The 27,941-nt window shown below is 37.4% G+C and overlaps 2 protein-coding genes across 2 annotated transcripts in view; both read left to right on the forward strand.

Annotated features, from left to right (window-relative positions):
* The first annotated feature begins 1,600 nt into the window (after window positions 1-1,600).
* Window positions 1,601-12,014, forward strand: LOC108714422 (putative ferric-chelate reductase 1). The gene is made up of 6 exons (XM_018258636.2): window positions 1,601-1,698; window positions 3,591-3,786; window positions 4,558-4,697; window positions 7,145-7,236; window positions 8,443-8,533; window positions 11,593-12,014. The coding sequence occupies exons 2-6, from the start codon at window positions 3,591-3,593 to the stop codon at window positions 11,656-11,658; spliced, it is 585 nt and encodes a 194-aa protein (XP_018114125.1). The 5' UTR covers window positions 1,601-1,698; the 3' UTR covers window positions 11,659-12,014.
* An 11,640-nt stretch (window positions 12,015-23,654) lies between these two features.
* The window catches only part of LOC108714423 (putative ferric-chelate reductase 1), a 49,926-nt gene continuing 45,639 nt past the window's right edge, over window positions 23,655-27,941 (forward strand). Inside the window, exons 1-3 of the mRNA XM_041591055.1 lie at window positions 23,655-23,703; window positions 24,709-24,910; window positions 27,629-27,765. Coding sequence (XP_041446989.1) covers window positions 24,712-24,910; window positions 27,629-27,765 — 336 coding nt within the window. The 5' untranslated portion in view covers window positions 23,655-23,703; window positions 24,709-24,711. The remainder of the gene's footprint in view (window positions 23,704-24,708; window positions 24,911-27,628; window positions 27,766-27,941) is intronic.

A 27,941-nucleotide genomic window follows, 5' to 3' on the forward strand; every position in this document is an offset into this window, starting at 1 on the left:
ATGATTGCCTCCCAAACCATTCAGTAGTTTTGGATAGGGACTGATGAACTTTATAGGTAAAGTAGTAAAATTCATGATTCCCTTTTACAAAGGATTTCTAGTGACCCTTTTTATGCTGCCACTGGTGTAAAAAACTTGACTAACAGCTATGGACCTGGGCTGCTCCCACTTTGCTACTCAGTATCAAAAAACTGAACATGCATTTATGTTGAGCAGGGCTTTTCTTGTGTAATTTTGTATATACTGTAAGTATGGGACCTGTTATCTAGAATGGTCGGGACCTAGGGCTTTCCAGATAAGGAGTCTTTCCATAATTTGGATCTTCATACCTTAAGTCTACTAAACAATCATTTAAACATTATATAAACCCAAATGGATTGTTTTATCAATTATATCAGTGAGGCCCATTTATTAAAGGTCGATTTTTTGTGGTATTAGAGCTCTTTGAAACCACGATTAAATTCTATTTCTCTAAAATCAAAAATGCCATGAAAATTATTAAAAGATCAAAATATAAAACATACCAACAGAAAAAAGGTGCAGAAAAAATACAAACATCTCTAAACCTCTAAAATTTAAAATTTTTTGGATCATTATGAAAACCTCTAAATGGTTAAAAAAAAAAACAATAGAATCAGTGCAGCTCCTATTGACTTCTATGGAACCTTGACTGCTTTAATTTGGAGAAGTTTTGTATATTACAGTTTTTCCTGGTTTTCCTAGTAAAACATTAGGAAAAATATTTTAAAAATAGCATAGTGAAAAATGTTAGTAAATAGGCTCCTTAGTCTGGCTCAAGTATAAGGTACTGTCTTCTTAGTACAGGTATAGGATCCCTTATCCGGAAACCTGATATCCAGAAAGCTCCGAATTACGGAATGGCTGTCTCCCATAGACTCCATTTTATCCAAATAATCCAAATTTTTTAAAATGATTTCCTTTTTCTCTGTAATAATAAAACAGTAGCTTGTACTTGATCCCAACTAAGATATAATTAATCCTTATTGGAAGCAAAACCAGCCTATTGGGTTTATTTAATGTTTATATGAATTTCTAGTAGACATAAGGCATGAAGACCCAAATTACGGAAAGATCCGTTATCTAGAAAACCCCAGGTCCCGAGCATTCTGGATAACAGGTCCCATACCTGTACTGGGAAAAAGGAAACAATTTATAAAAATGTATAGAATCATTTGTTGTATGTTAGATGGAATTCCAGTAATTCGGAGCTTTAAGGAGTTTCCAGATTACAGATCCCATATGATATATAGAGAGAAAAAAGAGAACTTTCATGCAAGAAAAAAAACTGATTTAGAGCCCAAATATATTACATGTGGGAAATGAAATCAGATTTAAATGTGATATTTAAAATTCTGCAAAATAGCTTACATTACAGTTTATTTCTCTCATTCTTCACTAGGTACATTATTTGTTAATGCTAAATTAGTACAGAATTTTGCATTCAGGAAATGAGTCGTGAGAAAAAAAGATTCAATTGTTGTTTATTCTTAATCAAATTTTCCTAAACTTTCCAGTCCATGGTTTCTTGTTAAAAAAAAATCAGGTCTGCGGACAAAAGAAAGTGGGAAGGCTCCAGGCAACTTGTCAGGCTCCACCCTAAACTGGATGATCATTTGAACCAGGTATTGTTCTGGGATCAGAGCTTGAGCAACATCATACCTGTCTGCATGAATCAAGGTAAGGAAGCAGCACATCCTATGTCTGCAAAATGCCCAACAGGCACAGTATTTGGCACTTATTTATTTTTGCACAGCAAGCTGTTTTCTATAAATGATTTACATCTAGGCACATTTCTGTTATGTGATTCTAAACTGTCTAGTTTATTAACAGTCCGAAGTTTTGATTGCTCCTGTAATCCTTGTTATGGACAAATTGTTTTTGTGATTGTAATCTGGGGTCTGTCACATAAGGGATGTTCCTTAATCGGATCCTACATGACCAAAATCTGCAAAACCACCTTTAAATGTTTAAAATCCCAGTAAATGTATTTTTCCATCACCACAATTTAATGTTAGTTTATTAATTATATCTATTATTGACGAGTACTGTCTAATTACAGAGGAGCAGTGAATCAGGCAAGAATTTAAAAAATACCTTATGGGAAATGGCATATGTGCTAATAATAGGACTTGTGTATATAGAATAGAAACTGGAGAAATAAACCCTGAAAGTTTAATAGTAACACTCATTTTTAGTGGTGTTTTGGTGCAGAGAAATAAAACTAAAAAAATATATATATTCTTTGATGATACATTTCCTAATTTTTAGACAATAAGTGGGTAATTTACTTGCCGCTAAGAACATAATTAATTCATTATTTACAAAGAAAAAACGTAAGGTTGATATGGGAACCTCAGCAGGATTCTTTAAATGATACAGTAGTGTTCACTGAAGCCCCTGTATACCAATAAAGGGCCAGTATACCTTCATGTTGTTGTATTTTCCTTAATATGTGTGCCAAATAAATATTGAGTTGACTTTATAAATATTTTGTTCTTGCTTCAATTTCACTAGTGAAGCATCTCAAAATATATCACAGATCCTTAGATTTGACACCAAATGATTGATTCAATTCTTGAGGCAATACAGTTATCATTGGGTTTGTGTGTATTTGTTGATATGATTATTGAATTTTACACAAGTTTACTAGTCTATGAACAGCTGAGAATCCATCAGCATTCCACATTTCAAATTTGCATACTGTTCAGTCTCAAGTAAAGAGGCAAATTTTAAAAAATATATTATTATACCTGTATTTACTGTGGCTTGTTTATAACCAACCAACCAGCAGGTTGCTAAAAGTTAAACCTAAAAAGAGCAATGTATTATTTTCTGTTACATTTTTTGCTATTTACGCCGGTGTTGGCCTTCTGTAATCGCTGCGCTGTGTATGCCACACAATGATTTTGTTGTATAACAGACAATATAAGATTTTAATGTAAGGGATATAATTCCCCATTGAAATGTTGGTTTGCTTGCCTCTATTCTATTGTGCTGACTTTGCCTCACACCACTTGATAGACATCACAGGGGACTACTGATACTGATATATATATATTTTTGGTAACTTTTTGTACAAAACATTCGGAAATTTCCCTACTGCTGAGAGTTCCATTTACAATCCTGTTTATCTGGCCACAACCCCAATGACATCAAGCCACACATAAGGGCAATAGCACACTAGGGATTTGTCAAGTCTGCTGTTCTATCTGTGCTACAGTGGGCGACAAACCTCCCGAACCAAACCTCCCGGTTGGAGTCAATTCAGCTATCTGAAGTTGGGTCTATAGTGTAATGTAATCTATGATAATGTCTTAGAGGCATATAAGACATTACAGGGCTTATTTACAGACACATGTTGCAACTTGAGCTTTTCCCCACAATGAGTTGCATCTAAAATGAATGTCATTAAAGATACTTGTGTCAAAATGTCCTCTGAAAATTTATGTATAATTACTCTCAGTAACGCTCAGTAAATTTGCCCTTATGTGACTATGATTCTTTAAAGCACATGTTCTCTGAGCTCAGAGTTTTTTAACTAGTGTTTGACTTTCCTAATTATTCAACAGATGGATTCTGCATTAGAGATTACAGTTCTATTACTGACAATATGCTCCCTTCATGTTGCTGCCTATCCCAATGGGAAAGTTGAGGTAGCCTGCAGTACAATGGAGCCAAACCATGGAACTTCAGCCCAAACATCTCCCTCTCCTTATAGTCTGAATGTATCTAATACTACCTATGGGGATGGAGAGAACATAACAGGTATGATAAGTGTGCACAGTTCAACTTTATAAAAAAGGGGGCCTGTGTATATTTTAGAAGCAATATGCCTGGAAACTTAAAGGTGTTCTCAGCTGTAAAACTGATGGTTTTCTCCTTCCTTTATGGCAACAATGCTGTGTAGTTACTCAGTCATTTAGGTTAAAAAAAGACACACGTCCATCAAATTTTTCTCTAAATGAAACATGCCTAAGCTGGTTGAGAGGTGGATTTCATTTGTATGATCAATAACAACAACAACAAGCACATGTAAACATGCCGTGAGCCCTGGAAATGAGCACTCTCTCAGATAAAGCCCCAAAAGGGGTAAGCAGACTGTAACTACGGTTGAGCATTAGCACTTATATCTCATTTCCAACAAGTGGGTGTTAATAACTAGCCTCTGTTGACCCCACCTATTCACTTAATTTTAATTAACACTGCTACAAATGCAAACCAAGGTACATACAGTATGTGCATGATAAACAGTGGTGGATTTCCAAAAGGGCAGTTGAGGTGGTCACCCAGGGTCCATGGTTTCTTGCGGCTGGACTGTGGGTGTAGGTATGAATTGGGTGGGGCGGAATCCCCAGGGTCTTTCAAAAGCTAATCTGACCCTGATAATAATATTAAGAACATAAAATCATAATATTAATATCAGTGGCACACAGAACTGGCTCTTATATGCATAAATGTGACCAAAATGTTCCCAAAACATATTGCAGATCAGAAGGTCCTATTGAAGTTTCACTCCAAATCTGTTTCATTCAACAGTCACACTCAGTAACACCTCGGTGGTGCCTCCCTTTGAAGGCTTCTTGATACAGGCTCGTGCAGTGGGTGGTAATACTCCCCTGGGAACCTTCAAAGTCAGTGATAATGTTACCCAGACTCTGAAATGTGGCACTGCAAATGTGAGTTGATCCTGTTGATATTCTTCAGAAGTAAACCCTGATGATTAAATGCTGAATAAACTTTTTACATACGTCATTTTAGTTATTAACCACTTGGGGGTGACAAATGTTAGACACCACCAAGTGAATGTATTAAATTACCTGATCAGCAGAATTTAAATGACCTGCTCCTATCAGCAGAAAACTGCACCAGCCCGGGGTTATTCCAGCGAGCGATCCTCTTCCGTTTTTTTCTTTCTTCAAATTTCCCGCAGCAGACGCATGCGCAGTAGAAGGAAAAAGGCAAATTTTTAGCAGCTGCGAGAAAAAAGAAGAAGCAGGAAGAGAAGCGCTCTGTGGTGCTCGCTGGAATAACCCCGGGCCGGTGCAGTTTTCTGCTGATAGGATTTCAGGTAAGTAAATACTTTCATTTGAGGGTGCCTAACATTTGTCACCCCCAAGTGGTTAACGACTTTCCTTCTACTTTAAAGGGGTGATTCACCTAAAAGTTAACGTTTAGTATGTTATAGAATGACCAATTCTAAGCAACTTTCCAACTGGTCTTCGTTATTTTTTTTTATAGTTTTTTAATTATTTGCCCTCTTCTTCTGACAAAGCACTGCATATCTTGACGGCGCTATATAAATAAATGATGATGATGATGACTCTTTCCAGCTTTCAAATGGGGGTCACTGACTCCATCTACAAACAAATGCTCTGTAAGACTACACATTTGTTGTTATTGCTGCTTTTTGTTAATCACCTTCCTATTCGGGTCCTCTCCTCTTCATAATGTAGTCTGTTGTTCAAATAAGTGCATGGTTGTTAGGGTAATTTGGACCCTAGCAATCAGATTGCTGAAATTGCAAACTGGAGAGCTTCTGAATATAAAGCAAAATAACTCAAAAACCACAAATAATGAAAAATGAAAATCAATTGCAAATTGTCTCTCGACATCACTCTCTACATCATACTAAAAGTTAACTCAAACGTGAACAACCCCTTTATTATCCATGAACTGTCAGATACAAGCAGAGTAGTTATAGAGAAGGCATTATAACTGGATTTTTACATGAAGAAAGCACATGCCATAGAAGACTGCATCAGCTAAGAAAATCTCATTGGCAGCACAATTACAATCTGCTGAATCGATACATGTACGGTATCTACATTGATAAATTTGTCTATTCATAAAAACATTCTTCTGACAGTCACAAGAGCGTTATGAAATGGACAGAATTAAACTGCTGGGAATCCCTTTGGATTACCCAATTCAACATTGTAAAGATTAGGGATGCACGGAATCCAGGATTTGGTTAGGGATTCGGCCAGGATTCGGCTGAATCCTTGTGTCTGGCCGAACCGAATCCTAATTTGCATATGTAAATTAGGGGCGGGAAGGGAAATCACATGACTTTTCATCACAAAAGAAGAATTTTTTCCACTTTTTCCTTTCCTACCCCTAATTTACATTTGGGGATTCTGCCCCAAATAGTGGATTCTGTGCATCCCTAGTAAAGATGTGTCCCTTAAAGTGGACCTGTCACCCAGACATAAAAATCTGTATAATAGAAGTCCTTTTGAAATTAAACATGAAATCCAATTTCAAATTTTTATTAAAGCATTCATAGCTGTTGTAAGCTCATTTCTAAAATCTCAGCTGTCAATCAAATATTGTCTGTCCCTCTATGCCTTAAGATGGCCATAGACGCAAAGATCCGATCGTACGAATTGTGGATTCGTACGATTTTCGGACCATGTGTGGAGAGTCCCGACATTTTTCGTCTGTCGGAGATCGGTCGTTTGGTCGATCGGACAGGTTAGAAAATTTCTGTCGCCTGCCGATAATATCTCTGCGTGTATTGCCGATCATACGATTTTCAGTGGGAGACTGTCACTAGTGTTGTCAGACATAAGTATTGTACGATTGCTGTCAGGGGCAGAACATTGGGTGATCTGTTCTTATTTGATTGGAATGGTAAAGACTTTGATCTGAATGGTTAGTGGAGGGTCGGGAGATGGGAAAGTCCGATCGTACGTTGATTCGTACGATCGGATCTTTGCGTCTATGGCCAGCTTTAGGCATAGAGGCGGGGCAGACAAATACTTTCACTTTCCATTCAGCACTTCCTAGATGTCACCTCTCTCCCCACATTCCCCCATTTCTCTTCACCGTTTAATTGTGTAGCCAGGGCATGGGGATGGACATCAGGTCCCCCGTTCTGGTGCACAAACAAGATTCTGAGATGATACAAGGCTTGTCTTAATAACAATGTTCACAAAATGGCTCCTGCCTGCTTGTTATAATTATGAATTCCCAGACTGACGGAAACAAGATTCAAATAATTTATATTGTGTAATTTTGCTTGACTAATGTGATAAAACAGGATTTTGAATAATTTTTGTTGGGTGACGGGTCCGTTTTAATTTTATTGTACATTGATTGCATTACCTCAATGTGCCAACAGAGTGCTGTGAGCCACACCTCCAATAATGAGAAAACACTCATCCAGGTCACATGGACAGGACCAAACATTCGTTCATCTGCCTACGAGATCAGGTAATGGAGTTCATTCTTCTGTCGTTATCATGTGAGGATACATTTCAGTGTCCTTCTTTACAAGAATATTGGCAGTTAATTTTGTATAAAAGAGAATTTCAAACTCTTATAGACTGCGGGGCTCATTTATTGACACCCTAGACATAAGTGCAAGAACACTAATGGGAGCAAAATTGTTACATGTGAAATGTCATCGTAATGAAGTATGAGCACGTGAGAAAAAGACTTCCCTACCAGTTATGTTCCCAGAATGAGTGGCTATTAGACAGAAGAAGGAGCAAAGATGCCACATGCAGTTTGGGTATTTGGAATATCTTTAGAAGGACCTTGCCCTGACCCTGTCACTGCAGCCCTGTACTAGGGAAGGACACACCAGGGAACTGACCCTTCATAGCTACTTGGTGGAGCCCAAACTGCTGAAGTTGGTCCCTCTGAGGTTGGTACCCTCAGTCTCGTGGTTTAACTAATCCCCATGCATCAGTCAAATAGGTCTGGGTCTCTTTGCCATCTAGGGAACAAAATAATACATTACAGTAAACTACCATTGACCACAGAACACAACGTTTTTTTATTGTTTAAAGAAACAATTTCATTAAAAAAAATAATAATAATTATTATTTTCTGGTTTTCAAGATATTATTAGTTTTTGCGGTGCTAATATAATGAATTTAAAATAACAGTGCTGGACAGTTTGTGATACAGCTCACTGATGAAGTTAGCGAGCAGAAAAGAGTGATCTGACTTTTCACTTATCGGTGCTAATAGGAACAGCAGCACAAGACTTTCCTCTGCTCATGAACTTAATTTTCTGCTGACTGTGGCTGGTCAGCCAAATGACTGGTAGGCAGCACTGGTGTTTAAAGTTCATTATATTGGCACTGCAAAAAAACTGATAATATTTTTTTAAAAGTTGAAAAATTAATTAATATAACAATTCAAAAGTGCACAGAAAAGTGCTCTGAGCAATATTATATTCAATTGTCTTGAAGGTTAAAATTTCTTTGAACTCCTCTTTCCCCACCTTTTTAACATAACATGTTCTTGTTGTTGACCTTATGAAAAGACAACGTGTAGTTTTTTATATATGTGGCCAAAAGGGACATTGCTCTGAGTCTCAGTAACTTCTAATTATGTCTCTGTAATTGGAATAAAGGTGGCACAAACATTCATCTATACCACATTCAGTTATGTATTCTTTCATTTCAGAGCCACAGTTGTACAGAATACAACTATTTATTGGGTGAATGTTAGAAGTTCTAAAATTACATATACTGGTTCTGGAGGATTCAGGCTTTTGGTAAGTAAAGTTCAGGTTTGTGTCATTATTACTAAGAAATAATGAATACAATCCTTTCTCCCCAAGTCCAGCATTAGGGCTCTTACACATGAGCGTTTTTACGTGCGCTCCCCTGCGTTCCGTTTTTCGGCGTTCAGCCGCAGGGGAGTGCAGGAATAGACGCATTTAATTATTTCAAATGGGGCTGTACTCACACAGGCGCATGTAGGCGCCGAACGCAGGAAAAATGCAGCATGTTGCGTCTCAACCTGCGTTCGGCGCCTACATGCGCCTGTGTGAGTACAGCCCCATTTGAAATAATTAAATGCGTCTATTCATGCGCTCCCCTGCGACTGAACGCCGAAAAACAGAACGCAGGGGAGCGCAGGTAAAAACGCTCATGTGTAAGAGCCCTTACAGAAGAGGAACCTCTTTCTTGTTTGTGCCAGGGTTCAAGTGTTTTAGGAAATAAAATTCTGGGGAATGTATTCTGCCCCCATCTAGTTTCACCTAGTTGATTCATATCAAACACATGTGCTGCATGTCTGATCAGTAATTAATTCAGATGCCCCCTGCAGACTGCTTGGGTTTCTGTGCAGCTATGCAGTAAAGCATGCCCAAGGAAAACACTGACAGCTCACTTCTTTAATTACAAATGTTTATGAATGCACAACCCAACAATTTGACAAATTTCAGTTTTATAAGTCAGGGTAATTAAAGGCATCAGCTGGAACACTTATCCCGTGCATGTATTTCAGCACAGTCCTGCAGATTGCATTCCTTAATAAGTGTTATTAAAAGTGACTATGGCAGTATGCTGTTAAATACACATGTATGATTGCTATAGGAGTATGTTGTGAAATACACATACACATACATGTATGGTTGCTATCTCAACCCTTTATTATTCATTACATATTAATCATATATGTTGAAATACATACTTTGCAGAGCCAGTGTGTAACCAGCAGGAAGGATGCATTCTGCAGGCTATAATAACATGCATCAGAACTGATTAATTAATTAATACAGTATGTCTAATTCATAAATGACTGGTATTAAAATAATAAGGTAGCAAGAAATGTTAAAATGTATTTTATAGCACCTCTAGCAGTTACCATTACATAGGGAAAAATATATACACACTTAAATATATTAAAGGGATAATTTGCAATTGTTTGGCCTTGCCCATAGTTTGGTGTGGTTGGGAGAGAGGGGAAAGCTCTAAAAGGCTTTGCAGAAATTCATATTGATTTTGAAAATAATTATCAGGAAAAGAGAAACTGTTTGTTTCACTGAGTATATGATTGCCTGGCCTCACTGTCCTCAGTGGGGTCATGCAATATTTCACAATGAAGTAGTGTGTAATTGTTGGGGACTGGTAAATAGTTTCCCTTTTATACTGCAGTCCCCATATTTAATAGAGGAGAAAGTCTCATCTTTCTTAGTCAGCTCAAGAACTTTATAGTTCACCAGTTTAGCCACATGGTGGCAGTGTGATAAAATATATGTGTTGAATTTGTGCTGTTTCAGGGCTTTTTGCCAGAGACTCCCTGATAAGTGGAAGGAAATCAAAAGTAGATCCCCTGATAAGTGCAGGATCTAGTAAGTGGTCAGCTATCTCCTGTTATAAGTCTCTCTAGGAGAGAGCGTTAGGCTTGGTATTATTTATATGAGAAGTTTTGAGCTCCACAAAGGAGTGATAGAAGAACTAGGTTCCCGTGGCATTCTTGCCCAGAGAGGAAATCAGTGTATAGGCCTGGGGTGCCCAAAAGGTATATGGGTGCTACCAGTAGAACTTTAGCTGGTGATCAGTAGATCTCAAGAGAATGTCCACAAACAGCTTGTCTAAATCACCCTCCTATTTCATGCTTTTCATTCAGATATTTATTATGTTAAGATTGCATAAGAAATAGTTGTTTGTTAAATATATCAATATACATATTCCCATAAATCAGTATATAAGAAATATTTTCCATGGAATATAATGCTAACAATGCTTTTATTGATGTAGATCATAATGTAACAACATCACTAAAAGAAGACTTTGCATTATAAAAGTATGGGCACTCCTGGTATAGGCAGGGTTGCCACCTGGCCGGTATTATACCAGCCTGGCCGGTAAAAATGATGGATGATCCCAATGTTATCAATAGGGAAAAAAGATAAATATATAGGAAGGCCGATATTTTTTTCCAGAAAGGTGGCAACCCTAGGTATAGGCCTTAGGGGCTAGATAGTTTTAACTGGGTTACACTTAAAGAGGAATTCCAAGAGAAGGACAGAGAACTCTAAATACCACTAAAAGCTTATAAAATTAATTCCAAGTCACCATATACAGGTATGGAGATCTGTTATTCACAAACCCATTATCCAGACAGCTCTGATAGACTCCATTTTGTACAAATAATCCAAATTTTAAAAAATGATTTCCTTTTTCTCTGTAATAATAAAACAGTACATTATACTTGATCCCAACTAAGATATAATTAATCCATATTCAGCCTATTAGGTTTATTTAATGTTTAAATGATTTTCTAGTAGACTTAAGGTATGAAGATCTATATTACAGAAAGATCCGTTATCCGGAAAACCCCAGGTCTCGAGTATTCTGAATAATAATTCCCATACCTGTAATAGGATAGCTAGGACCTATTATCCAGAATAAAAGAAATAATGCCATCTTCCAGAAAGTCCTGGAAAGTCCTATTTGTAATTATTAGTTAACATATCAGGCTTTTTCATGTTTAAATGTTTAATAATAAAAATCTCATACCTGTGTACCTGTGTAATCTAATCTCATCCATTTGTGGATTCAGTCAGATACTGAAATATGAGCAAAAACAACCTTCATATTCTCCAAAAAAAATTTTTTTTTGCTTTCCTGCAAAAAAAGTGCAGGGATAGTTGCATCTCATATGTGAGGTATCACTAGCCTCATACAGTTCCAATCATGATTAGATATATATATATATAGTGATCTGCAAGTAAATTAACTGTGTGCAGTTCTTTGACTTTGTAGACTTTGAACAGACACATCATTACTAAAAGGTGTTTTGTTTTTTTTTTATTCCCCACAGGCTCCTGCACTCAACCAGCTACTCCTCAGTACCTCCGCACTGATATTGGCGCTGCTCGCTGTCTGATGACTCAAAATCTTACAGAAACTGGACACAATGCCAAGATGATTTTCACATTTTATGAATAGGTTGTGTGTCCTTAGAGAGAAACTTTTGTCAGGAATATGGCAATGATGCCCAGTGAAAAGGCAGATGCATTGCAGAAATTGAGCTAGAATATATACCTCTCACACCCTCTAGAGGGCAGTCTTTGTAAATGGCTTAATTAAGACTTAGGGCAAAGACAATTGCGAAGATTCAGGGAGATTTAGTCTCCCGGCGACTAATTGAAATCGCTGGCGGGGTGGCTTCATTTTCCGAAGTTGCATGAAGTTGCCTCATGAGGAAACTTTGGGTGACTTTGGAAAACGAAGCGCTCCGAGTGCCATGCCGCCAGCAATTTAGATTGTAGCCAGTGGGAAGGCTTTTCGGGGAGATTAGTTGCCCGAAGAAGAGGCGATTAGTCGTCGGGCGACTAAATCTCCCTGAATCTTCACGTGTATCTCTGCCCTAAAGGCCTCTATACACGGGCTGATAAAAGCTGCCGACAGATCGAGTCGGCAGCTTATTGGCCTGTGTGTGGGGCCCTCCGATGGGCTTCCCTGATCGATATCTGGCTGAAAGTCTGTTCATTGAACCTTTTATTCACCTTTTTTCAATTACTTTGTTATATTGTAAAAGAATGTTTCATATTTAACAGCATGGGGATCCATGTATGATTTAGAGAGTGATATTCTGAGACTATTTGCAATTGGTTTTCATTTTTTATTTGTTGTTTTTAAGTTATTTTGCTTTTTTTCAGCAGCTCTCCAGTCTGGTTGAAATGATCCTAGCAACCATGTGTTAATTTGAATAATAGTCTGGAATATGAATAGGAGATGTCTGAATATAAGGATGAGCAATAGAAAGTAGCAATGACAATAAATCTATACCCTTATAGATCGTTTTTATGATGGGGACAGTGACCCCAATTTGAAAACGTGAAGCAGTCTGAAGAAGGCAAATAATTGAAAAGCTATAAAAAAAAGACAACCATTTAAATGATTGCTTAGAATTGGACATTACGTAATAAAATAAAAGTTAACTTAAAGGTGAACCACCCCTTTAATGCTATGCATTTTTTAGTTATATTTGTATTGTAATATAATGAATCAGTGTAATAAAATGTAAAAGTTTGTGTATAACAGTAGCTACTGTATTTAAAGCTAGTAATGCTGTGTGATATTTCCACAGATAACCATTTCCACTGATATTTAACAGTGCAGCTGTATCTGGACTTTCTAAGTACATGCACTTGCTCTGAAACAACAAAGCTCAGGGAGTTATTCCTAGACTCCACTGCTCCTGCTGTTAAGTTAAAATGCTCAGGCTGTCTGCGGTTGAAGGGAGTTATTAAATCCTCAGAGTTGTAGTGTTCACACTTTCTCCTAGGGAGCCAGGAGCAAAAGGGAAACAAAACAGAAACATTTGGCCTCCTCCCATAGTTGTCCAACAAAAATTCACTGCAGCTTCATATAACAAGACTGAATACAATTTTAACACAACATAATTGGATCTTTGATTCAAGTGAAAATCTATTTGTCTGCAATTTTTAGACATTTCAGTAGAGAAGAATAGGAATTCTATTGTATGTGCCTGAGTGCAGAATCTACTGGATATTTCTAAGTGACATCAAATAATAAAATGTTTTTCTCCCCCAAAAAATGGTTGTTTCCTTACAGTTATACAGTTGTCACAGGGTTTCCGGAAACTAGCAAAACACCAACGTACCAAGGAACATCCATGTAAGATTTTGTACCAAGGTTTTTTCTAAACTAAGGAAGGAAAGGCAGATTAGTGAGCAGTGTAGTGAAGAGGGCTCGTTTATTAAGTGAAATTTCGAATGTAATCACCATGTTTTTTTCCTACAATGCACAAATTCTAACCTCATTGTAGTCACACGGGGGCTATGTGCTTGGTGCAATTACACTGTGCCTACCACAATTGTGTCTAATTTGCCAAAATGAACAGGACTGCATGCAGCCACGCTTGGTCCATATGTGACAGTAGCTCCATGGTTCCCCAGCATCAATAGACAAAGAAGCACTCAATTCTGAAAGGGGGTCATAAAGGACTGAGCCGTCACAAGCTCTACCATATGGTAGTGCAAGGAGAACACTATGACACAAGTACCTTTAATGAAAGTGATTTTACATGCAACTGACTGCAGGGAAATTGTGGGGACAACAGCTGCCCTTGTTGACTTAAATGAGCCAAGGTCTCCATGTGAATTTGACGCCATTTTTAAGAAATAATGGCTTTTATTGGTAAAAAATAATACTGTAATAACCTGATTCTTAATATGGGTTAAACACATAGACCCAGTGGCGGATTAATGACATGTGGGGCTCCTAGGCTAAATTCACACAGGCCCTCCTTCCATGTTACTGCTGAGTCCAGATTCATGCAGATCCGGGTATTCGTGCACTCAAGGTCTATATGCATGGTTAGGTTTGGTCACAGCAGTGACATCACTAGATCTGCACACATCACGTAGCACACATGCACCTTGCCTGCCTTTTTCTCCCAGAAGGTGCTCCCAACCATAAACAGCAGTGCAAATAAAAATAAATATTACAGCAAAAAAAAAAAATAGTAGTAAAAGTTAAAAAAAGCTATATGATCACACAGTGATCACACTGGACCCCCAGACTATAGCCTTGGGTAGCCTGTGCATTAATCCGCCCCTGCCAGGCCGGTTAGACGCCCTAGGCAACCCACTACCTTGATGTATGCCCAAGTTGAGTGGCAGGTGAGTCTGGTCTAGGAGAAGGCAGAAGAGGTAGCTTCCCACAGGCCTGGACTGGGAGTCAAAATAGGCCCTGCCATTCCAAGTACACAGAGGCCCAAAGAGCCCCCTACAAGCCCACTATATGGTAACTTTATATGGAACCATACAGCAGTCCCTCTGGCATTTGCCAGAACCCACAGATTGCCAGTCCGGGCCTGGTTTCCCAGCATCCCCTAATTGTTGCACCCTAGGCAGCTGCCTCTTCTGCCTACCCCTATTTCCGGTCCTGCTTACAAATGTTCATGGATAGAGCCTGAGCAATTAATAATCCCTTGTTTTCATACCACAACAGAGTTTAGAGCAGATAACAATGATATAGAGATTTCATTACAGCATCAGCCTCGGGTGAAGAAAAACAACAGAATGGTTTTCTGAATACTTATATAAAATCCTTATTATTTCCATTAACTGTAGGGCAAACGTTCTCTCAGAGAGGGCCTCTGACTAGACTGTATTTGTATATTGTATTTAAATTGTAGCAAACTTAATTATGTTTCTTCCCTAACGTACAGCACTGCAAATTTGTAGAAATTTGACAATAAAAATGTTTTTATGAAGAAGTCCCAGAAGTTGAAGGCATTAAAAGGTATGCAAACAAAAATGTTCTACTGTGGATTGTAATAATGGTGAAGTTGTGGTTTATGAGTAGGGGAGCAGAGAGTTGGATGGATATGATGCACTGGTTTCCAAAAGGTCATATACCTTATACCCATCATAATCTCCAGGCTAGCATAAAGTATAAGGTCCTTGTGGCCACTGGAATCTGGTCCTGTTCCAGTGCACCAAAAGAAAACCAGTATATAAAAGCCTATGTTAAAGTTCCCAGGGGGCACCAATACGGGTTTTCTTTCACCCTTATTTAAAAGTCATGTATGATTTCTCTTTGGTAGGAAATTCCAGCTTTTGATTTGCCTGTATTAGTCCAGAGTGCCCAACTCACAGTGAATCTACATGGCTACAAATAACCAGTCAAACATCCAGAATTCATTTATTTGTAGCTGATCTGTAATACTGTGAATTAATAAATGATTTCCAACAGAGACGAGGAGAGAAGAAGTGGGCCATGGATAAATGGGGTCTAAATCTGGGCAGTGAGGGATATCAATGCTCTGAATTACTGTATGACTGCAGCAGTGGCCGGCAAGATGGATATCAGTTTTAAATGCACTCTGGAGAACCACGTCTAATCATCAAGTTATTCTGTTTATTAGGGGTGCTTGATGAAGGATTGTTATATCCAAAACGTGTCCTACAGAATAAACAGAACAACTTGGGAGCACATCACATATCAGTATTGTTTCTTGCTAAGGGGCCTATTTACAAACATTCAAATTTCTATTTTTTCCATTAATCAAATTTTTTCTCTAAAACAATAAAACTAACGAGATTTATTAAGCTTGAAAACCACAAAAAGCTCTAATACAAAACTTCAACAAGGTCCCATAGTTAAGGTCCCTTAGAAGTCAATGGGAGCTGCACTGATGCTCAGCATTTTTTTTTTTTTTTTTTTACTTTTTATACATTCAGATCTTTTAGTAAGTTTAGTGGAATTCGTGGGCCTCAACTGGTACTTTCTGACAAAGGCTTCCTCCTTTTTCTACTATCCCTCAAATTGTCTCTGATCCCCATGTAAAAACTAAGTAGGTCATCAAGTAGATGCAAGCAGCTCTTTCAAATTCTTTCAAATATTCTCTGGGTATAAGGACCAACATGTGTGCAATTCTTTAACAGGTGTAAGTGGTGGAGGCCCAGGAGTCCCCAGTAGAAATCAAGCTTGGCTTCCATTTGGTTTTAATACTCTGCTTCTCAGAAGCTTTCTACATGCCTGGATTTATGGCTCTGAATCTGATCTTTATCTGTGCCAGTAAATCAACATTTCTCAATGAATAGCTGGTGAGAGGGGCATAATAAAGGTATATGCGTGTCTTCTGCCTCTGAGGGTAAAAATAACAGCAGTATAAACATCCACCAATTGGTGTCCCACCTGCTCTGCTAGTGACAAGCCAAAGCCCTCAGTATCTCAGAAAGAATAAATCCTGTGCTGCAACCCCAACCACTCTTGAGCACACACACAGCACACTAGGACTAATTTACATTTAAAATGCCATTTCACAAGCAAATAAAGCCAGTACAGTTACCAACAACAACCAATCGGATTTCTGTTTATTATTCTGTCTGTACTAGAACCCTTTAAAACGAATCCCTAATTGGCCACTTCTGCCTGTTGCCCTACTATTACATCACTACAATTATTTGTAAGCAATTCTGAAACAGCACAGTCATTGTTGAGAATCAGTTCTTCATATAATAAAGAAAGGTCAAAAAGATGTCTGACTTTCATGCAAATAGTAAATCTTGTTCTATAACATTTCATACTGAAGTCATCATTTATTGATACAATTCTTTTGTGGAAATTTTAACAGTAGCATTGTCAATACCAGGGAAGATAATGGCTTACAAGAATTTGTTTTGACTTTGTTTTTATTTCATTCCCTAGTATTTACAATAAAATGAATGTATGCACATGTGATTGTACCCACATACCAAGCTTAGACCATTTGGCAGGGCATGTAACTGTATTCTACTATTCTCTCTATTTACAATAATAACCCAAGTCCTAAGAACTTACAATAAATGACTTTGTTTTTCTTCTCTTACCTAATATTTAAAGAGGGAGTGAATACCAAAACTGTACCAAATAGTTAACAAGCACACTGAGGCCTCAAAAACGATACTTCTGCCTAGTGCACAGATCTCTAGAGAAAGGGTACTCCCACCATACTATGTAGTGAATACCAATATACACATGACCTGTTAAATTGTTTGGTAGTGTGGGTTCTATCCACCTATTTTAGTACTAGCCGACTTCATTCATTCATTATAAATTATTGTTAATATTGGATTTTGCAAGAGAAACATTGCACAAATATTGCACAGAGGACACAAACTAATGTCATTAGTTTATTAAATTATTAAACCTGTGAATTTTTTCTACTTTTGTTTTTTATAATTTGATTTCATACAACAATACAATTGAAGGCAAGCTCTGCACTGCTCCCTTAGAAAAATTTATTGTTTTAGAATAAACATTTTCTAAGATTTGTAGAATAGATATTGCGGTAACAGACACTTCTGTTCCCAGCTCTACCCATAGTTTGTATGGATTAGGCTGAATTTAGGAAGATCTGATCTACTATATTACTGGAAACAATTGCACCATGGAGAGTTCTTTCTCTTCCCACAGGAATGATGAGAGTAGATTTTATTAAGCTAAAAAAAAACATTATTGGTATTTGAAGAATCCAAAACAAATATAATATCTTGGGAAGAGCATTTTACAGGATGATCAGATACCCTGACCATGATAGACAGAGATGTTTTAAAATTTGTTTTTGGAGTATAGAATATATAGGCACATCAAGGAGTAATCTGAGTTTCTGCAAGATGTATTCAAGCATAATGAATAAAGTGTTTATAACACAATGGTGTCCCAAAATGTATTTTACCAGGTAGTGATAGTAGAACATGGGTTAAACTGGACTCCTTTTCCCAGATGGGTCCTCTTAAATGGAGGAGGAAGGGAGAGAGCCTGGTGCAATGACAGCTCTCTGCTGAAGTAAAAAAAAGTTGATAGGACAAATGAAGACCTTGAACATAAAACAAATGGTTTATAGAGGGCCAGATTCAATTCAGTGAGAAAACATTATCTTAAGTTTTATCACATGAAAAGTCATTCAATTCTAGGAGAAAATACTCGTCTTCTAATTCAGTTCCAGTTTTTTCCCATAGAGTTTTCACGTGATAAACCATGAGATCCATTATTCTGAATTGAATTGCATCTCAAATTGAATCTCGTCCATGACTTTTCACATGATAAACCTTTTTCTCACTGAATTGAATCTGACCTAAATTATCAGATATATTTACAACAGGGCTCACACCACTGTGGAGACACTGGGTAGGTTTAAAGGAGAATTCAACCATTATTTAAAAAAGATCCTCTTCTTCCGCCGCTTCTGCAATTTCCGTCCATGTGCAAACCAGGAAATTGCTCCAACTGCGCATGCGCCACTTCGCTGGTCTCAGCCACAGAATACTGAAGATCAGGAAGATTGCTGCTGTGAACTGTGATCCCTGAATCTGCACTGAGGGGTAAGTTAAAAGTTAGGGGCATTTCCCCAGGGGGCAGCAAGGCTGGGGGGGAGGATGGAGGGGTGTCTACGTAGGGTGGGGGGGAGAGGTTTTTTAGTTAATGGTTGAATTCTTCTTTAAGCTACAGCTTTAGGATACTGGCTAGTGGTATGGAACCAGCTAGTAGTCTGGCTTTTTCAGTAATTGAGTTCAGGTGAATTGAAGAAGCCACTAAGAGGAGTGGTGAAAAGTTTTCAAGAAAAACTCTAAATGCCCAGTTGCTTTTGACTTAAAGGAAAAGTAACACTAATAATAATTAATTTAAAAATCCATTCTGTATCCCTTTAACAATACTCCTACCCTGCACATTTTTTTAAAATGCTTTTTGCAAAAATATCATAATAAAGGTTATCTTCCTGCTGTACCAAATAGGTGATAAGGCCATGAGCTTTGCCAGACTCTACACACGCACTCACCAGAGGCACCCGACATCAAACCTGAAGTCTATTGCTGCAGCTTTATGGAGGATTTTAAATCTTCAGTATTGGTTCCTCAGCCATGATTTATTTCTACTAGTGCTGCAAGCAACAAAGGCAGCACCCAATAGAGCCATACATTCTCAGTATGCTCATTCCTTTGGCTCCCTCCTTCACTTCTCCCAACACTTACAACAGTAAATCGCAAAGAAAGGAAGCTGTTGGGGAGCGCGCATGTAATATCTGGCATGGTTCAGGTCGCCCTATCGCCTTTGAGGTACAGCAGGAAGAGGACCTTTATTATTGTAGTTTTACATTATGCACTTAAAATATAAAACATTTTGCAGGGTAGAGGTACTGTTAAAGGGTCATAGAATGGATTTTTAAATTGTATTTTTATAATTTTAAGTGTAACTTTTTCTTTAATTCTACTCAATATTGTATGTAATTCTGATTTAGCTAAATTTATCTTATTTACTTCGTCTGTGCCTGTAAGGTTTTTTTTAGATATAGATAAGATAATATAATTTCATCATGATTACTCGAAAAAGGATATGAGAAGGATGTTATTGCCAAAGCAAGATTTTAGAGGGATGGATAGATTCCCAGGTTTAAAGGATAATATAAATAAAGTTGGGGACTTCAATAACCAGACGTGATAGTAAGGGGAAAAATAAGCTTAAATGGGATGAATCTAACCTTATTTTTGCATAACATATAACTCCTGCGATAACAAGGTCACAGCTAGTTTAAACAAACACCGGGCTATTTAGAAGCTGGATCCTATTTTTCAATGTCTCCTAGGAGAACATCCTCAAGTATCCTTTTGGAAAGCTCGGGCCTGAAAAATATATTGGCTCCTTGTAAACTTGAGAGATCTGATACTCAACAATCTGGATAACACACTGAAGGTATGTTTAGAGGTAGATCGTATCATTTGTAAGTTTGTATCACACAATACCAATTAATTCACTTCTTTTGCTACAGAAGAGATCTTTTATATTAGCATATTACCTTCTCTACTTAGGGTATGATTTATTTACTTACCAGTAGTTGAGGACTCCAATACATAGAATAAACCAAAAAGAAACTTTAAGATATATTTAGGGAACATAGGAGGAACATTTCAAGGTTAAATCATATATATGAGCTCTCGAAGCATTTTTTCACTATCACAGAAGGGATTTTTCTGGTTTAAAAGTTTTTGGTCTTGAACAAGTTAATTCCAACAATATGAAACATAATGTAATAAGTGAGTTACATAGAAAATACATTTTTGGGTTTACAAATTACAGACTTTGGCCTTAATGAAATATCCGATTCCATGATTATTTCAATTAATTGTATTTCTTATTCCATTTCTATAGTATACGCATATCTTTTATAACAAGGGCTTTGTAAATACAATTCATTATATCGGCACTCTGGATATTGGTCATCTTAGAAAACCCCTTTTCCTTTTCGGTGAATTGACACAGTATATATCTGGCCTAAATCTCCAGATACACACTACAAAAGAAGGGATACAAGATCCACAATCACTCCATTTCGGCTATACTAAAAACACCTAATAAACATCAAACAAAAAAAGTGAGTTTTTCCAGCATGGAAGCTGATTCCTGAGATTTCGATGTTGACTTTAGACCAGAGTACTGCTCCTCTTCCTTTTCTTTTTCTCCTCAGACAAGACATGTCTCACAAATGAATGAAGCTTTTTCCAGGGGAAGAATCCTCCTCCATCCATATGAGAACTTTTTAAAATAACAGTGGCAGAAAGCAATAAATACCATACAACAGGAGGAAACACATCAAACAACAGTTTACCTGGAGTTAGTAAGAGGAGGAGGAGCTCCCATGAACCATTTTTATTCATCTAGAGCGTGAGGGTGTCACTGTTAATATAAAAAGAACCAAAAGTACATTAACTGAATTTTCCTGATGTTTGCATGTTAAGAACTTTAGACTTGAGGTCTCTATATGCAAAGACACAATCAAATCCATATGTTTATAATCTAGTATTGAAAGGAAGTGGTCGAAAGTGGAGGAGGAGTCTACTAGACGTCAGGGTGAAGCGAGGGGCGGATGCTGCGTCAGACCACCACCTAGTGCAGGCGACACTGAGGCTGAAGCTAAGGGCACACAGGGACCAGGCACAGAGGCCAGCCTTCAAATACAATGTGCAGAGCCTGAAAGATGCAAACAAAGCTACAGAATACCAGTGCAGCTTGAAGAACCGCTTTGAGGCACTATCAGAGCTGAAGAAAGAGACGGTGGAAGACCACTGGCTGGAGCTGAAGAAAGTCTGGAGGGATACCTGCCAAGAAGTCCCACTGGTGGGAAGGCAGTTAGGGGGGAGATAAGTCACCCGAAGAGGAAGCGATTTGTCGCTGGGTGACTATTCTCCCGAAATAGCAGTGTGTGTCTCTGCCATAAAAAATATTGAAAATGATAAATCTATTGTGGTTAGGACTGCTGATAAAGGGGAATTGTGGTAAAACTCAATTTTGAGGACAACCATGAGGAAGTCATACTCCAACTCTCAGACACTGTATGTTATGTATGCCTGTTTTCAGAGCCAACTATTGGCATTAGTAGATAAGGCAAGAGTAAATAAACTTCATAGACAAGTGGAATTTTTAAAAGTTCAACGTCCGACTATTCCAATTTTTTATCACTTACCCAAGGTACATAATGAGACACGTCCCCGGTAGGATGTCCCATAATATCAGGGATTGGATCACTGAAACTTCGTAAGCGCAATTTTATTTGTAATAAAGAAGTGTTTTCAAAGAATTACACTAGGGGAGCGTGCCCTTCTTTCAATTTGTATTATAGATACTCTCTGGTTTGACCATCTATTTTAAAGTAGCAGTGACCATAAGAATGATTGCCACTGGAATCCTTAATTTGATTTTAAACTAAACAATGAATTGTTCTGTTCGGGACTTTTACGTTTTTTTTTTAACTTTTGGTTGGTTCTAGATATAATTCCATTCAAACCTATTTATTAGTGCCCCCTTAAATATGTTTTTACCTGTACTTTGCTCTCATTGTTATTCCATTGTTGCATTATCCACTGGTTTATACCTGAATCTCAGTGGATGCACTACTATAATATTTTACTAAGTCCCTAGTCTCTCTGCAGGCCTCTACAGTGAGATGTCAGGCCCAGGCCAGCAAGTCAGCCTTCAAAGTAGCATGTAAGAAGGAAAGTGTAACCATAGCCGTGTGGAGAGTGTCAAGAAAGGGTTACAGGTGCTAGATTGCATTTATTGTTCAGATATAGCAGAGAATAAAACACAGCTGGTTCAGTTGAACCTTGTCATACAGGGAAATAGACTTTAATTTATCATAAGAATAATAAGTTTGTTGAGATTTCAATAACATTTTTATAAAAATACACTGCATTTATTGAGTGCATTCCATAAATTGTTCCTGAATTCTCTAACGTATTGTATGTGAGCATTCAGTCTGTGCATACATAGCATTGATATATCAAATTGGAAGCTGCCAGACTGCTCTACTTGCAATTGTAACGACCACTAACCTTTTCAGGGTACAGAAGCATTGAACCCTGATCAACTCAGAATTCTACCAGATGTCACTAATGAATACATCCACCACCTTTTGTATCTCTGTACTCATCCATATAACAAAATAGATACATTTTCTATATTCTTCCTTTTTGTTGTATGATGGTCATTGATCAACTCAGAATTCTGGCAGATGCTGCTGCTGATGACTATATCCACCATCTTTAGTATCTCTGTACTCACTCCCATAAGAAATTAGATCAATCTTCTATGATGGCCATTAATCAGATTTGGCTTCAGTAAGACAGCATACTGTAATTCTGCCTTGGAATGACCATAGCTCTGTATACTGCTTTTCATTTGGCTAGGGGACCCTTCTTCACATAAACAAACATACCTCTGCTGCTCTTTCCCCCATGTCCCAGCACAGTGCCTCTGGCAAGAAATACAGTCAGGATTAAGGAGGAAGCACAGAAAAAAAAATATTTAAGGTGAACCAGAAAAATGGGGCAAGGGGTAATTTTATTTATTTTTTTTACAAATTTGCAGCTTTTGGATACAGAAAATGTAAATTACAATAGTTTTAAAGTGTAGTTTATATGTCATTTGTCATATGTACATCTTTATTTATATTGTGTCCATAATGGCAGCATACATCATATTTTATTTAGGTGGCACATAAACTATAATCAAAAATCAGTTTTTCAGAAAGCTTAGAAAACCAGCAATACAGTTCTTACAGTGTAATGTTTGAAGAGATAAATCTTCAGATTTATCTGTTAATGAATCAATGCCTTTTAAAAAAAACTAAGACAGCAAAGAACCATGTTAGAGTTTCTTTCTTAGAAAACAGTAATCACAGTGATCCATAACACCTTGTCATAACCATAAGGGATCCCATATGTGTGTATTTTGTTTTTTAAGAATCATGCTGATAGCACCTGAACAATCATCAGAAGAAGCACTTCCATTGATTGAACTACTGTTGTTCATACAGGTGTATGCTCTGTATTAAATTTTCCTCTTCGTGTTTAGGAAAGGCAGACAGCTGAAAATCCTCTTACACACCAAACACTGCCTAGAAACCTCCTGTGATTCCAAGGTAAAGACAATGAACGTATATATTCCTTTATCATGCTTACAGTAGCACTTACAATAACTATACCTTAGCACCAGGGATTTTAGAACAGCTCAAGGAGCCCCGGGTCTAGCATCAGGTTACTTATCTTGTACATATATGGGATTGATTATCTGGAAACAGGAATACTATTTTTTGACTGATTTCCTTTTTTCTCTGTAATAGTTACATTACTTTGTACTTAATGCTATCTAAGCTACCATAAATTTATGTTGGTGACAAAACAATCGTATTAGGTTTTTTTCAATTTCTAAATGTGGTAAGTAATATTTTATTTTTTTTTGAAACACTTTATTTTCAATATTTTGAACAACAAATATCAGTAAGTATCCGTGACAGCATTTCTCAAAGATAAAATGACAATCCATAAAAGTCACACGGAATAGGCATGAGAGTACTGCACATATTGCAGCTATAACTACGTTGGATAATGCATACATACTGATATAACAGAGAGAGGAGTAATATTTTATTTTTTTTAATACCGACACTATATTCTATCTGTCTATCCTGATTCCCACTAAATCATGAAATCATTATGCAGTTTCTCTGACTGATGCAATGTAATTCTTTTCCTTTAAAACAATTTGTTTTAGTTTTCCTGAACTAAAACATGAGTTGAATGAATCTATATCAGTCTATGCAAAAGTTCAGTGTCAACTCTCTGTACATCCCTGTATTTCAGTTCTAAAGTATTCATCGCAACTGTGATTTGAAAAAGTGGGGGGGAGGAAACTGTTCAAAATTAAAGAGAAATTTAAAAAATGTGGTCAGTGCTTCTGGTTTCCAGGCCTAGAGTTAGATATGTGAGGGCTGGTGGCACTGTAGGAAGATCTAGGCCACAATCTAAGATAAAAATGGCAATCTCAACTTGTCTATGTTGGAATATTACTATTGTTACCACTGGTCAATGTCAGAGTCCAGCACATCTGATCCATGACTTACACTAAAATTGGAGTATTTCCTCAGCAGATGGCGCTACCAATACGGAACTTGTTGATCCTGTTATGTGCCCTTCTACCCAAGTACACTGATGCTTTTTCAAATGGGAAGGTTGCAAGCGTTTGTGGTACAATGATTCCAACTCATAGTACTTCAGCTCAAACCACTGACCCTCCCTTTATGTTGGTCTCATCAAAAGGCACCTACAACCAAGGAGTCAAAATCGCTGGTAATTATTTTCTGATTTCAAAAACTTTGTGTACAAAAGCAATGCACTAAATTGATTATTGTCACATTGATTATTAAATATATATATATATATATATATATATATGTATATATATATATATAAATATATATATATACAGTATATATATATAAATATATAAGATTCACGATAGTGTTGTTTGTTCCGCCTGGGTGTTAACCTCGTTGGTAATAACTATTATTTACTTTATTCACCTTAAGACCTGTGAGTGCAACTTCTTCCTACTACTATTACCAATATATATATATAGTATATAAGTATTTGCTGCTGTTTTTATGTATTTTGCCCAGTAATGTTTTAACCATTCATTACATAGCTTTGTTGGTAACAGCTGTGGCAAACTTTAGAACTGTTACAGACGGTTTTTTTTCTCACTGCCTCACATTATAGATTTCCAGTATCCCCACAGTTACATGAGATCCCCAGTAATTAAATTTGGGCATAAATATTAATCACAAGCAGTTAATCTGGGCTTGAGTGCTCTCCTCCTTCTCATTGAAAGGTTGGCAATTTTGGATGGTCGGTACATCTTCTTAAGAGGATTGAAGCATTCACCTATAAAGTGCTATTTGGCTGAGCGCAGATTCCTTCACTTTCTATAAATTTGGGCAGTTATATTTGCATTTATTTAAGTACATTTATTGGATATAGTAAGTAACCTTGCAAACTTGTATCCTTAAAGCTACATTTGCATATTTTCCTAACAACCCTGCGGTCGTGAAAATCCCTAAAGTCATGATTGAAGACCCTCCCTATGGCTGCTGTAGTGCAGTTACATTTGCATATGCACATCATATACCTACATTTACCCATACCCACAGTATCCCTAGACTGTACCATATTGTGTCCATTTGCACATGATCTCAATATGACAGCATTTCCATTTGTACAGAATCCCAGTATACTGTATGTAAGAACCCTATTGTATACTTGCAGCAACATACCCACAGACACTATTAGCAAAAATCACATCTTGGTCGTACCTAAAAACTAATATTTTTTATGTATGGTGTTACTGCTCTCCGCTGAGTAAAATACTTTCTTGCATAATAAAAGATCATTTATTTCTAATTAACTTTCCTATATTTACAAATTGAAATGTTTCAGGGACTTGTTAATGCAATTGTTAATGAAATTCTCCATTCTCCATTAGCAGCTGTTTGTAGGACTCGACAGCAAATGACGGCAATATTTTTGAAGGGAAAAGCACATGTAATATTTATATTTTCATAGTAATATATTATTTTCAAGTATTTCTTAAAAGAGATCTGAAGGAGAGTCTCACTGATTAGTTTATCAGTGCTGCAACCCTGTGTAAAGACTATATGGAATTAATAAGTATAAGTACACTACCTGTTGTCTCCCTAGGGTAACTTAACCTTGGAAACTTGGTCATAATCTTAAACTGTCAATCACTTAAAGCGTATCCACTGTTTGAAGGCAGCAGCTGGCCTGAATATGAAACACACAGAAAAAATCCTGCAATACAGAAGCATTAAATATGACTTTTTTACTCTGGGTTAAGTTAATCCTTCTGGAGCAATCGTTATGTATTTTTATGCTTTATTTGCTCCAACATATAACACAATGCTTAACAGAGATTGTTCATCAATCCCCAGGTAGGGTTGCCACCTTTTCTGGAAAAAAATACTGGCCTTCCTATCTATTTATTTTTTTTCCCTATTAATAACATTGGGATCAACCATCATTTTTACCGGCCAGGCCAGTAAAATACCAACCAGGTGGCAACCCTATACTTGAGCGGCACAGATAAAGGGGTGGCATGCGGCTCAGCTACATGTGGGGAACTCTGGGGTCTAGGAGTGCAGTTCTTTGTGCTTCCTGACCCCTCTGCAACTGATCTCACTTGCATATGATCCTGGAGGGGGGCTGGGGGATGGTGGAGGATACCTGCCTGCACATCCCATCTGCCTGCGTCTGTGAAATCTTGAGGGGAGCGGGATCACAGATGCAGGCAGGCCTCGGGGTGCTGGCAGACAAATACGGTTGCTGCCAATCCATTGTTACCATATACACAACTTCGGGTAGTCCTAATGCTTACCCTCCAGCCATACATACTGGTCACTTCAGTAGGTTGACAGCATCTGCATTCACCGTGTAGCATTATTCAAACCCCAAAAAAGGACTCCTGGGCACCTAATAGCCCAGCTACTATGTAAGTAAATTAGGGTTTGATGCCACCTGCTCACTAAAGAATTACTCAGGAGTTCTTTTTTATAAGAAGCAATATATTCATGTACCCTGCAATCCTCATTCTAGTAAACACATGATACATCCTGGAATTGTCTTATTTATCCACATGCTGTAAAAGCTTTGGTTTGGCTAGATACACCTCCCTTATTAAGTTAAGGCATGCTATGTTGTGGATCAGTACAGTCACATCTCTTACTTTACAATAGGAGCATGTGCTGAAAGCTTACATAAAGCAAGTTCCTCAACAATAATGGGAAATTATTGGCAGCTATTTTGCAGATTGATCACTTCAGTTTTACCTAAAGAAAATCCTCTAAGGTTTATATGACACTGACCTAATTATGTCAAAGATAAATTCATATACACTAATGAAGACTCAAATGAAGAGAAAGAACTCAAGGAAGTATGAATTATATGTTGTGTGCTCTAATTGATGGGCTTATCATTGTCTGTTTCCTCCTGCAGTCAATCTGTCAGCTACATCAACTGTCGTGATAAAAGGTTTCCTGATTCAGGCTCGGACAATAAATGGTGACAATCTAGTTGGTTCCTTTGAGGTCAGCAACCCAGATGCTCAGACTTTGGACTGCAATAACCCTGCAGTGAGTATTAACTAACTCAACCCCATTATAGTATCAGTCAGAAAGAGATCAAGGCCAAAGGTCATTAGTTGGATCTAAAAAATTGCTTGTATTAAATAAGTTTGATAAGTTAAGTTTGCTACTGGTAGCAGAGAAAACATTTTAGACCCCAATATTCCTCAGAAACTTTATGAAAA

This window comes from Xenopus laevis, chromosome 4L, assembly GCF_017654675.1.
Source record: "Xenopus laevis strain J_2021 chromosome 4L, Xenopus_laevis_v10.1, whole genome shotgun sequence".
Taxonomy (NCBI): Eukaryota; Metazoa; Chordata; class Amphibia; order Anura; family Pipidae; genus Xenopus; species Xenopus laevis.

Bases quoted from the DNA above. Each gene is read 5' to 3' on its own strand.
- LOC108714422 (XM_018258636.2), top strand. From the start codon at position 3,591: ATGGATTCTGCATTAGAGATTACAGTTCTATTACTGACAATATGCTCC. The intron at 4,698-7,144 runs GTGAGTTGATCC...ATGTGCCAACAG, and splicing joins TGAAATGTGGCACTGCAAAT to AGTGCTGTGAGCCACACCTC. The intron at 7,237-8,442 runs GTAATGGAGTTC...CTTTCATTTCAG, and splicing joins TCATCTGCCTACGAGATCAG to AGCCACAGTTGTACAGAATA.